The sequence below is a fragment of the Etheostoma cragini genome, chromosome 12 (assembly GCF_013103735.1).
Source record: "Etheostoma cragini isolate CJK2018 chromosome 12, CSU_Ecrag_1.0, whole genome shotgun sequence".
NCBI lineage: Eukaryota > Metazoa > Chordata > Actinopteri > Perciformes > Percidae > Etheostoma > Etheostoma cragini.
In genome coordinates, this window is record NC_048418.1 from 6,766,659 (window position 1) to 6,779,807 (window position 13,149).

At 39.5% G+C, this 13,149-nt stretch overlaps 2 protein-coding genes and 1 long non-coding RNA gene across 4 annotated transcripts in view; 2 read left to right on the forward strand and 1 right to left on the reverse strand.

Annotated features, from left to right (window-relative positions):
- Positions 1 to 6,091, reverse strand: part of casq1a (calsequestrin 1a) — an 8,562-nt gene extending 2,471 nt beyond the window's left edge. Inside the window, exons 1-10 of one of the 2 annotated variants that reach the window (XM_034887109.1) lie at positions 5,679 to 6,091; positions 2,410 to 2,503; positions 2,005 to 2,105; positions 1,736 to 1,847; positions 1,397 to 1,470; positions 1,082 to 1,212; positions 930 to 975; positions 745 to 799; positions 327 to 427; positions 65 to 139 (exon numbers count right to left, since the gene is read on the reverse strand). In XM_034887109.1, coding sequence (XP_034743000.1) covers positions 65 to 139; positions 327 to 427; positions 745 to 799; positions 930 to 975; positions 1,082 to 1,212; positions 1,397 to 1,470; positions 1,736 to 1,847; positions 2,005 to 2,105; positions 2,410 to 2,503; positions 5,679 to 5,915 — 1,026 coding nt within the window. In that variant the 5' untranslated portion in view covers positions 5,916 to 6,091. The remainder of the gene's footprint in view (positions 1 to 64; positions 140 to 326; positions 428 to 744; positions 800 to 929; positions 976 to 1,081; positions 1,213 to 1,396; positions 1,471 to 1,735; positions 1,848 to 2,004; positions 2,106 to 2,409; positions 2,504 to 5,678) is intronic. The other variant, XM_034887110.1, reaches the window with a different exon arrangement.
- The window catches only part of LOC117953792, an 11,115-nt gene extending 3,877 nt beyond the window's left edge, over positions 1 to 7,238 (forward strand). Inside the window, exon 3 of the long non-coding RNA XR_004658685.1 lies at positions 7,228 to 7,238. This is a non-coding gene — a long non-coding RNA (uncharacterized LOC117953792). The remainder of the gene's footprint in view (positions 1 to 7,227) is intronic.
- Positions 7,239 to 8,233: 995 nt separating this feature from the next.
- Positions 8,234 to 12,655, forward strand: LOC117953790 (crystallin J1A-like). The gene is made up of 10 exons (XM_034887112.1): positions 8,234 to 8,487; positions 8,994 to 9,060; positions 9,363 to 9,539; positions 9,895 to 9,993; positions 10,095 to 10,187; positions 10,268 to 10,424; positions 10,764 to 10,879; positions 11,162 to 11,239; positions 12,106 to 12,245; positions 12,344 to 12,655. The coding sequence occupies exons 2-10, from the start codon at positions 8,994 to 8,996 to the stop codon at positions 12,440 to 12,442; spliced, it is 1,026 nt and encodes a 341-aa protein (XP_034743003.1). The 5' UTR covers positions 8,234 to 8,487; the 3' UTR covers positions 12,443 to 12,655.
- The last annotated feature ends 494 nt before the right edge of the window (positions 12,656 to 13,149 follow it).

A 13,149-nucleotide genomic window follows, 5' to 3' on the forward strand; every position in this document is an offset into this window, starting at 1 on the left:
AGCTTTGTGTAGGAAGATCTGGCAATGCAATGGCAATGCAAGTAACCACTAAAATATTACTCACATCACCAGCATCAACAACACCAATCTGTGGGGTAGACAGGTCAATTCCAAAAATCTTCTCCCAGTGTGGCAGAAGCTGCAGGGAAAATCAATACAAATACGTTTGATTAAATCTGTTGTTATCAGCAAGTGTCAATCAAATAAATGTGAAATTTGTGAAGAATGTTTCAGAAAGCTTAGTCATTAAGTCTCAGTTGACTGTGGGTCGAGGAAAACCTAATGGAATTTCTCTGATTTCCATTATATACATGTTCTATTCTTACCAGGGGGAAGTCGTCAGGGTCGATCCAGACAATGCTGAGGTCAGGGTTGTCTGTGTTATCCTCAGCAACTTCCTTCAGAATCTCAAGGAACTCAAAACCGTCTGAGGAGTGGAGAAGACAACAGTGAAACTATAACTAAACTATTGTAGGGGGGAATCAACAGGGTGGCAAAATGGTGGTAAATTGGTATTAGCAGATCATTTTTATGACTTATCATGCATTCACCTGCAGAAATGCTTTACAGTTGCAAGGACCAGTCTAATTAAATTACAAAACCACCATGCAAAAACCTCTTCCAACCCCTTTGCTGCCACATGTAACCCTTTCTAGCATTGCTATTGGTGAGTGGTAATCATTTTAACATAATCTAGTGGTAGTTCTGTCAGTAATGTTTACAATTAATCTGGGGTTCCTTTACCTGGGTCAGACTCCTCTGCAAAAGCAATGATATGTTCACCTTCAACATCGTCATCCTATGGAAAGAATAAAGACACACTGAACCTACTTGGGTGGATTTGGAAATTGAAAACAGTCCTGGAGTTCATCACAGCCTCCTCATAGAAGACATTTGGGTGAGTTTGTTCTGGTGTTGATAGTTCTTACCCAGATCTCGTACATGTTGTGTGGCTGCAGTTTCCTCAGGGTTGGTCTTGAAAAACACAGAGAAATAAGATGTTACAGGTTTTGTTTTTCATCATAGATGGTTGGGCATTTACCTCATGATATTGTTGAAGCATAACATTAATGGGACTTGCCTGTCATTATCTTCAATGAATTCCACCAGCTCCTCTTCAGTGTAAGGTTTTCCTGGGATGACCACTGGATCATCAATGAAGGGTTCATAGAAATCCACCTCATTGAGCTTCAGCTCCAGAGTCTTGGCAATCTGTAACACAAAACCAAAGGATTAGAACTGAGTATCATGTATATACATATACATACATACATATAGAAGCTGTTGTTTAAAAAAAACTTTAATAAACAAACTGTAAGCACCTAATTATATACATTTTGTTGAGTAATTTGTTGTGTGTCAAGTCAAACTTAAGATAATGATCTTTATTACTCACCTTGGGACTGAATGTGGCAAAGAACTTGATGTGAGGATGGAACTCTTCAGCAGCATCAGCAAAAGCCTCAAAATCTGAAATTGTATAGGCATCCATTAAGTTGTTTCGGTAGATTGGCTCCTGTATGAAATATCTTAGAATGTAGACCTGTAACTAGTGTGCTCACTTGAAAATCACCTTACAAATTAAATTAGTCTGCAGCTCAAAGTTAAATCAAGCACTCTGAGCCTGGTCTTTGTTGCATTTGCATAAAATGCAATCATGAGCAATTATGTTGAAAAGCAACTGTAAAACACAAATTGAAACAGGTTATCATGCCATCACAGTACAGATTCTTACGTTCTGACTTGTGACTCTTAAAGTAGCCCACCAGTTTGATGTCCTCTTCGATGTTTTCAAAGCCTTTCAGTTCCCTACTATTATCAATAATTTCAACAGGGTCCTCAAGAACCTATGAAGCAAAAAGGACGGTCATGGAGGAGAAAGGGGGAAGACAATGGAGTTGAAGGTGACCCAGTGTCATCTTCAAAGAAAGCAAACTGGGATTTAGAGACATTTTTTTGTGAAATAAAACAAGCTATTAACTGGGAGATTATATCCTCACGAACATCATAGATGAATTCCACGATAGTGTCTGCTGCAAACTCGCCATCATATTCTATGACTTCATCGTCAGTGAAGACGTAGACGCTGTCGGACTCATCAAGGTCTGGAGGAAAAGAGAAGAAGCCCCAAGCAGAGCAAGTGTCACATATGCTAATTAGACAATTTAACCTCATCCTACCCACAATGGTTACATGTGTCTTTCGTAAGAACAGGAAACATTAAAGTAAAATAGCCCACATTCAACTGAGAGCTACATTATCACTACTGGTTAGTGCAACTTATTTAGCCATTATATCAATAGTTTGATTGTGACAAACAGCTGATATACTGATACTGGCTGGTCTCATTTGGCATAATGACCTTAGCTAAAAGTGTCTGCAGCTGTGTTAATTTTGTTGAGTCTTTACCTAATTTCTTTGCAACGACTTTGTCGTGCTTGGCATCAATGAGGCCGACTCCAATATCCTCATCATCAAACTCATCCAGGACCTGGGCTACAAGCTGTAAAGCAAAGACACTGTCACATAACTGAGGACATGATTGGTCATTTTAGTTTATAAAACATGGCCTGCATAAGTGGGAAGTAAATTTGCAGTCCATATCATGCACATGCATACCTTTTTGATAAAGTTGTCTCACTTATTAGTTTCATTACCATAAAAGCCTGCTTTTCATAGCTCTGCTTACGCACTTTCTAAATCTGTATGAAACTTGAACCTCATGACTGACAGTTGGTTCCACCCATGGCTGCGCCGTGTTTACAGCCTGGTTTGAGGGTTGTTTCAGTGTGTTAGGGAGGGTAAAGGGTGCACACACACAGACACGCACATGCACGCACACACACACACACACACACACAGACACAGACACACACACACACACACACACACACAAAGACTTGTCAGACATCTTGAGCAGCTGCTTTTACTGGCGTAAGTACTGGCACAGTATTTTGACTATCCAGTCAGTCCTGCAGGTTGCATTTCCTTGAATTTAATTGGCGTTGCAGATGGGTGGGGCACAGTGAAGTTTGTCAGTCAGCAGCAGGTGAGTTAAAATACATGCAAAGCATACTTTTACATAAAATGGAAGCTTATGCTTACAATTATACATACTTTGTGTAAAGCAAATTTTGAAGTACAGTATTTTAGTTTTACTGTGACTATTTTTAATGCATTGCATTATATTTTGTTGCAGACCCCACCCTTCTGGCATTTAAGTAGGCTAAAATAAGCTTTTAAAGGGCAAGTGATTGAGGTGAGTAAGGCTTTACACCATCCAAGCAACTGAAGAATTCATTTGAAAATAACTTCTGATAAACAGAGAGGTAGGTAAAGTGAGAGGTAAATTAGGGATAAACGTGCATTTGCAGAGATACATTGGAGGTAGTTTGTCTTGATTTGAATATGTAATATAAATAAATTAGATTTCTCCCTAGTTATCATGGTGTCATCTTATTTTCTGCAGTTTTTCTATGGATACAATATGAAAATTGTTTCATAGCTTCATATGTCCTACAAATAAAGGCTAATATATGAAAAGTTGTTTTTATACATTGGTGCATCTGGAGTAATGTGGCTGATATAATTTTGTCAAGAGTAACTGAACCTCCCTAACTACTTGTAAAGGTAAACCAACAACCTCTGTATCTGGGATGGGATTTCATGGCCTCAATCTGATCTGATGTGATGTATCCAACTATGCAGCTCGCAAAATACACTGCAGATGTACAAAATTACATAATTCAATACTACGATGTTGTATTTTTTCACTGAGAAGAAAAAAAACACTACACAACTCAGAATACTTACATGTTTTTCTGGATAGTGAGCATGAAATAGTTAATGTAAACATGGCAAAAAATGTTAAACATTAACACAGAGACCCCAGTTACAGTGTTTAACCACCTTAACAATACGTTTTTTCATTAAAAAATAAAAAACACCTAATTATGACTTCCTCACTTAATCTCATATTTTATTTAACTTTCATGAACAGTGCCTCAACCTCCAAAATGGTTGGGCCCTTTGCTGCTGTCATGTCACTAATAATAAATTCTCATCAAATGTAAATCATAATACATTCATAAGGAGAAACACAAGACTTCAGGGAGATCGACACACCACAAAAGCAGCTAGTGATAAATATAGCGCCAGAAGCCACGCCAGCTAAGGGACTATTTTGGTGAGGTGGCAGTGATGCTCAGCACTCTTGGATCCGCTGACAAGTACAGTACTGCAAGTGTCAATCACAGCACAGAGCTGAGCCGACACTACTGGAGCCAGAACCTCCACTGCTGGCCTCCAGCCCAAAGACTGAGCCCTAACACTCCCATACAGAGACACCAAAGGCTGTGGTGATGATGTGATATGCTCAGAGGAGCAATGTGTACTGCTGTTTTCCCTTCTATAATTATCTACCACTATTATTTTCCTTCCTGTTTCATTAACTGTGTTGAACTTACATGACAAGCTGTATCAGTAATTTGTTATTTGATTAATTTAGTTTGTTTTTTGTTAAAATTAGTTCTATGTTAATTTGTGTAAGTAGGTACAATCACAGCTGCGGTAGGGACTGGTGAGTGTGAATACTTTATCCTTTAGTGCCATCCCACTCACAAGATGCCCAAATCTGTTTTTAAATTTAGTTGTAATTACCAAGAGTTTTTTGCGTGCCTGTTTTGCATGTGAGTTCTAAAATGCTTACAGCGCTCCTGAAACATAAAAAGCATCACGTTTATAAGAAAGCAGCCTTTACTGTACACTGTGTAGTGGTCATGCCAAGTGCTGTAAAACATGGTTGCATCATGATCCAGAGGATATATAAGATAAATCAGTCAACACCCCTATTACTTTTTATAGAACTGCAACTTTCAACAAATGCAAGTACAACCTTTCCTAGAAAATGCAGTTTATGAATATGTGACACTTGATATTCAGTGGGTTTTTTTTTTAACGTAACCTGAGAATGACTCTGGTCAGTTGTGGTTTGATATGTTTGTGAGTTGATACTGAAAGCTTGCTCGATGGTGATGTAATGTCTCTCTGTGAGAAATGTGATGAAACTGCACCCAGGACTATCCAGGTTGACATGAGACATACAGATAGAGGTGTGTTAAACAGCTTACGTCCCACACACAACACACAAATGCACGCACGCAAGCGCGCACACACACACACACACACGCACACAGACTTTGCCAGAAAAAATTATATCTTGAGTTCTCGCGGCTCAGCTCTTTGGGTGGACCATATTGACAAAAAAAAGCAGAGGTTTGTGACCCATTTTTGGGACTTCACCAATAAGCATTTCTTAATCCAGCATAGCTATTTCCAACTTTTAGCATCACTTTCCCATAATAACTCACCCTGTGTTCAATTCCACATTTAACACATTTCAAATCTCAAAAATATGTATTTGTTAACAATTGTACTCCTTCCTTACCTATTTCAAATTAATAATAATCTGTTCTAAGTCCTCTACCACCAGTATATTGTCAAACACATCTGCATTATTCATATTCTGTGCATGCAAATGAAACTAGAGCAGCCTTCAAACAAATAGCAACTTGGAGTTAAAGTTGTGTAATGTTTCTGTGTGCTTTGCTAAATGAATCCAGCGTTCTCATCAGCAAGCTGTCTTCCTTATTAAAGCCATAGTTCCCATCTCAACCCACCTCAAGGGTCAGCTCCTCAATCTCAAACTGTCTCTGGGCGACGCGGCTGGATCCAGGATGGTCATGGTAGTACACCACCATAACATCGTACTTCTTCATCACAGACTTATAGTTCTTGGCATTGAGGTCGTGGACACGGTCCTTGCCATCATACTCTGGGAAGTCTAAGCTCTCCTTACCCAGTGATAGCCCCCCACAGGACAGCAAGACTGCCACAAGCACCCAGGTCCACTTCATGGCTCCTCTCTAAGATAATATAGATGTATTTACAGTAACTAGAAAAAGGGCCAGCAAATAAAAAAAGAAAATAGGTAAAAGTATGGAGAACCCTTTCCAATCCGCGTCACCCAGAAGAGAGCAAGACCAACTCCTGCAACTGGCAGTGGGGCACAGGTTGCAAAAGGGGTTGGGCTAAGTTTGACATAGGTGCAAATGTATGTCTACGTGGGGTGTAACTGGGAAAGAGGTGGGGGCCACTGTGGTTGTTGGGGTGGCAGCTTTGTGTGTGTGTGTGTGTGTGTGTGTGTGTGTGTGTGTGTGTGTGTGTGTGCAGGCCTGTAAAAGTGGGTGGAGTGAGGAGATGAGGACCAACCTGCTCTATTTCTCTCCTTATCCACTAAGAACACGAGAAGACAGTGATCAAAGTGAAGAGAGTTGGTGTAAAAGCAAGGAATGCAGTAAAGAGATGAAGAAGGATGGGATGTGGTTGTTTTGTGTGTGTGTGTGTGTGTGTGTGTATGTGTGTGTGTGTGGTTGTTGAGCTTGTCCGCTTTGCACTAACTAAAGAAACAGTGATATGATGGATTGAGAGGTGGCTATGAATATAAGGAACTCTTTTCCCATATTAAGTGTAGATGGAGGCTTGTATCCCAGCTAAAAATAATGGATGCAGGACAGGGAAGTACATATCAGGAGCGGGTGCTGGTGTCTTATTTGCTGTTGCTGGCACCAGCACGGCACTAGAATGTGGTGCCGGTTCACTCAGGGACATGGAGAGAGGAGAGGGTGGTGCACCTGCTGAGGATTCAGTGCATATAGGTGTCACTTAGCACTGACTCAAGAAGAAAGTGAAACAGAGTTGTTTCTTTTGGTTCTTTTTGAGCCTGATTCAATTCAACTTTATTCATACCAAAAATGTATCTCAAGACCCTTAACAGGTAGAGTAGGTCGAGACCACAATCTATGATTTACAAACACCCAACAATTCCAGTAATTCCTGATCTGTAGGCCTACATACATCACACATGCACATGTTCTGTGCAATGTGTGCATGTATCCTTGGGGTGCTGTAATATTACTTCACAGATTGGAAGGGAGGAGGTAAACTACAAAAAATGACGGTCTTGGTATCGTAATACTCCTTCAAACCCCCCAAACACACATGCAGCCTATAGAATTAAAGTGGAAAGATTTCCTTTGAAGGGAGTTGTTGTTGGACTATGTGCTGACTGTATGTGTGTAATCACATTCCAATCAGTGGTGTCACAGCAGGTGTTTTAACTTTGATGACGATTGAAATCACCTGCTGTGGATTTACCCTTTCACAGAGTACAGATGCTCCAATAAGATTACATTCTTGTTGTTATTTTATTTTTTATAAACCACATACCTACACAACAACCCATGACATTCATCTTTGTGTCCGATCTCATTCTTGTCTTCTCAGTTCACAAACAGTGACATAAAAAAGTAGTGAATTGGAGAAAAAACTCCTGTAAGACTAAGCGCGCTGACTTACAAATCAGTATATTTTATATATATTTTCACAAGCCACACACAAATCCAAATGGTTCTTTAGAGGTCACGTTTATCCTACTATAAAATAACATAAGGTGTTTGCTATCATGAATCTACATGTGTTATATAATATACAGTAGGTGGAGAGTCTGTGATGATTTGTCCAGGAGAGGGTGCTTTCATTACCTCTACTGGTCAGTAGGGGACACTACTTAAATCTAAACCATAAATATTAATAATTAATATTAACAGTCTATGATCTAAACTTTTAGCTCACTGAAATCAGTAAGGTCTCTGAGTCGTGTGTGATGTTACTATCATCTTAAAGGCTTGACATTTTAAGAAAATTGAATGGATTCCTGAAAATTGAATACTGGAGTTAAATATAGGCCTACTTCACAGACTCACGTTACTAGTTTCATGACAATTTGTCAGTGTTTGGGGTATTTTATAAGCCTATGTGTAGCCTATGAAACTCACCATGGTAATACAACTTTATTGTTTTTAATCATATTGTACATTTACATACCGGTAATTGAAGTTATTTGCACCATAAGTTGATGCAGGAAAGGCACAACATGTTGCAGAAAAATGTACCAGAATGCAGGAAACAAAGTGTACGATATATGCTCAAAATTTAAATTTTGTACAAAAGTGGAGATCTCAACCCCCCAGAGTTATGCTCTTAATTACATGCACAGCATGTCGCAATGTATCATTGAATTGACATTTATCTATCTCATTCTTGCAGTTGTAAGCATAGCTGTCAGTTTCAACATTGTCCATAAATCTTCAGAAAATACTTCTGAAAAACTTCAGTCAATGACGGTCAAAAGGTGAACAAAAGGGGGCGGAGTTATATTATTGCTTTCCTGTGGGCGGTGCTAAAAGCAACAACCTTTCATAACGGAACAACAGACTTCACAGATTGTATTCATTTTACGGTAACGTGTAAATTGTTAACGTTACCGTCAGGAGTTGCCGAGGGTTGAAACAAACTGCAGTGGTACCTGGGTGTCAGTGGAACATAGCTGACGTTAACGTTAGCTAGCTACATTGAACGGAGTTTAAGGTAGGTTAAGACTTTATGTCTAACGTTAATGGTTGACGTTAACGCTAGTTAAGTTACGTAGTTACGTTACGTGACGCTAACGTTAGCTACATTATTTAAAAGTAGCTACGTTACTGCTATCTCCTCCACCATTACTTAATGCAGGTCATTAGTCTGGAAACCAGACGAGTCAATTAGCGCATGTTTCATTTCCTTTGACCGGAGCTATAGCTACCATTTATGTCGTTAAAAATATTAGAGAGATAAAACAATGCTGCATTCAAGTCATGCGGTACTAGCGGTAGCGTTAGTTACTGTTGAAATAGACCTCACACCGAGCTAATATCAATTATTCAAGCTGCACACAGCCTGTCAGATAATATAAGACAAGTAGTAGAACTCAGATAAACTCAAAACTACCAGTCAGGACAGTTTGAGCTCTAACGGTAATTACAATAACAATCGTTCATTGTTATCATCACATAACCATTCTCCTAAATTCCAATTTTACTTTGAATGTTTTACAGATGGCAGCAGCTGTGGCCAACAGAGCGATAGGAGCCATTGTAGGATCAGCAGTTGCAGATGCAGCAGGTATTGATTTTATAAGTCTGTAGAGTTGTATTGTATCTTATTCAGTCATTAAAGTTAATTTACTCGTCCTTCACCTTGTTTTAATACTCCTTAAGTTTATTTTTTTCATCAAAGTATCACCATCTTCACATCAGTAGGCACTTTTCTGCAGAGTTTATACCTTTTTGTTGTTGCTATCATGACAAGACAATACCAGTTGGTCTGCATGTCGTAGCACCTTTCCTATTCTCAGACAGCCATTTGATTTGAAGGAAGATCTGGTTCTGAATGAAATTGACCTACCGACTCATCGTCTTCTACAGCGCAGCCCCTCCACTGGGTGTACGATCTCCAGAAGCTGCAGGGGATTCTGGCTCAGGAACCGAACCCTGAGTTCCGCTCTGAGTCGGCTAACCCTTTCTACAGGAGGCAGACGGGCCAGCAGAGCTGCTACGGAGACCAGGCCTTTGTCCTGCTGGAGTCCTTGTCTGAATGTGGAGGTAGGCCTGTTTCTTCATCTTTTCAACCCAACAGACACACAAACCAAAATAAAGTGGCTGTTGACACTAAGTTCTGTTATTAAATGTGCGCTTCCCATCATTGTTGACACTATACTATACTTGTTAACACTCCACATCAGTTCTTGACATGTGGCATAGTCATTGTCACCCCATTTGAATTATGCCAACATTGGATCCTCACTGTAGAAAATAGTTAAAATATGTACCATGATGGTTTATATCTAATTGAGCCCATTCTTCACCAATGTAAAGGTCACCATTCTGGTTTTGCACAATAACGTCTGTGTGAGTGTTGTGTTTGCCCTTGTCTAAGTTGTGTAACCTATATGGCCAGGTCTTAATGTTGACGATCTGAAGCAGCGCACACTAAAATTCTTTGGGCCTGGATCAGAGTATGACACGCCTGTCAATGATCCTTACAGAGAAAGAGGAGGTAGGCCATCCAGTAACAGTATGTAGTTGCGGAAGAATGAATTCAACTGTTTTCACCTAGTAAGGTGAGAATACTGATGATGTTGTGTTTGTGTATACCAGGGCCAAAACCTCAGCTGCCCATCGATGGACCATGGAGACATGCAAGTTTAAAAAGCTTCCTGAAGAATGTTGATGCAGGCAAAAAGGAGACTGGTAAATTGGCAGTAATGGCATTACAATAACCAAGACATAACTAATAGAAACCACTTTAACCATTGTGTAATGTTCCACAGGCTGTGAGAGTGACTGTCAGATTGATGGAATAGCCAAACTGGCGCCTATAGTGGCGTTTTATGCAGGAAAGCCTGACATGCTGGAAAAGGTTGAGCAGGCAGTCCGTGTCACCCAGAACAATGATGCATGTGTGGCAGACACTCTAGCAGCTGCAAGGTCAGTATGTTTTCCATAGGTATCAGTTAGCTTTAACAATACTGTTTTCCCTGTCTGGTACTGATAAAAAAATATTGTTCATTTTCTGAATCTGGAATCTGAAACAAATAAAGCATGACACATTTATGACACAACAAGTGCATTTACCTGGAAACTATGTACTGACACAATACACCCATGATCAATGCCATGAATACAGGTGGCTTACTTTATTACAGCGGAACAATAATGTTCTTGTCATCTCTATACCTAATATTGTGGGATGGACCCTTATTGCCACCCATAAAGTAAAACTGCACATTTTAGTTATATTGAATCATACATTAATTTATTTCCCAGGTTTCTTGAACATTTCATCCTGAATGGTCCTGATCCAAAAGCCTTGGACTCAGTGCTCGATCAGCTCAGTGACCCGAACAGAAAGCAGCCCCAGGATCTGGACAAAGCAATCAGTGGTATGTGAGTCCTACAGCATTGTTACTTTACTACACCAAAGTCATGGGACTGAGTCATGGGATTAAACTTTCTCATTTTGTGCTATTTAATATACTAAGTAGTAATGATGTTGATGATAATAATTTGACTTTAACTTTACCATGGTCTTTTACTACATTCCTCAATCTAAAGATACAATAACATGCAAAAGTGTGTGTTTTATGTATCTTTACATGTTTTACATATGGCAACTGTTGTATTTGAGTGACTACGAGTTTTTCTTCTTCTCTGATTGATTCCAGGGCACATTCATCAAGTAAAGGAGACTCTATCAAAGACTCCTCAGGAGCTAATCCCCACTGTGTTTCTAAACACATGAGGTATCCTCACAAAGCAAAGTACTACCTGTAACTCACAAAGCTGTCACTTACTGTACTAGCCTTTTCTTTTTTTTTCTTTTTTTCTCAAATTTCTTTTTTCTTTTTTTTAAACTCAGAAACCACAAAAAACTACAAACAGTCACAAACAATACACTGGGACAGAGGAACACATCCCAAGGCCAAAAAACACAGAGATGGAAAACGGGAGGGAGGGAGACAAAACAACACATGCAGAAACATACACACACACACACACACAGACACAAGACAAGGGACCAAACGCCTGCGCATGTTGGAGGTCAGAGCTGCAGCACAAGGCTACAGCCTGGACCTCACAGAGTCAACGATGCTCCGCCAAGTGTCCAAAATCTGTTCAGGCGCTCCATGAACAGTTCCATATACACTACATCCAAATAGGAAAGTGTCTATGTGCGGATGGACAGGTCGTGTAGTGGTCTCCAACGAGCTGCAATTATTTACTTTGCAGCTGTAAATCCAGCAAATACAGCACGTTTCTGAGTCCCTGAGAGCTGAAAGGCTGACAGATCATTCAGAATCAAGACATTGACAGTAACATTAAACAAGGCGGACATTTGGGATGCAACATTGTGGAGAATTGACCAACTAGAAAGCACTCACAAATCATGTGAAGATATGTGCCTTGTGCTTTTATTGGGAAAGTACATAAGTGGCTGTTAATTATTTTCATGTGGTGCATTTTCACAGGGGTGAGATATGTCCAATGAATGAAATTGTTGTGAATCTGCTGATGGTCTGGATTGCGTAATATTTGTACTTGACAAATATTGAGACAACCAGTTGTGATGCCTTTGTGTCATTCACATCTGGTGCTGATGTTCTTTCAGGTTTGCCAGGTGCATTCCAAGCAGCGCTGCATGGAGTCCTGACAGCCAAGCACTATGAGCAGGCTGTCAGAGATACAATTAGCTGTGGAGGTTGCACCTGTAGCAGAGGGTCCTTCATTGGAGCCTGCCTTGGGGCCCAGGTATGACTCTGTGCTAATCTTACCTCTCATTATAGTTAATACGTTGCCAGTATTGTATGCCTGATGATTTTATAAATGTTCTATTTGAATTCTCACAGATTGGACTTGGGGGAATTCCAGCTTCATGGATATCCAAAACCCTGAATTATGACTCCGTGTTGAAGCATGCCAAGAAGATAACCAAACACCACCAATAAGATTCTTTTCATGGAGGTGTTTACAATCTGAGGTGGCAGAGAACAAAATGAAAAACTGTTGAGCTTTCACAGAACACTGAATGAAGGTTCTTGTCTAAACTTTTAAATGGCAGGAGCCAGATGTTTTTGTCTCTGGTAAAGTTAAACATGTTGGTTCAGATGTTCGTAACTGAGTTTTTCTGCAATAAAGCAATTTAGAGAAGGAAAAAAAATGTAATCTTGAGAATCTTTTGTTCAACCTGTCAACGAATGATGGTAAAGCTCATCATTATGAACACAGTATACTGATAATAAAGCACAGACATGTTTTTATTCAAATAATAATATGATCAGTCCCTGAGTTAGTTTGACAGGTGAGGAATGTACTGTTTTACTTACCTGTACTGCCATAGCTGTACTGATATGTTATATTACCTCCTTTGTTAGTTGGGATAGAATTAAGTAAAACTAATAGGTATCTTTATATTTCTGCAGAGAGGTCACCAGTATTGGTATTTTTAAATATTTTGGCTTTTTCAATTGGGGTTCTCAAATATCCAGTTTCCATTAGATATAACTCTGACTATAATTTAAAATCTGTTGTGAATATTTGTTTGGCTAGACTTTTTAAGGCCGACAAAAAATAAATCAAGTGTTGTTTCACTATCCTTTTATTCAGGTGGTCCAAGTAAATCCAACCAGGTCAACATATGCTAATTCTGTAACGC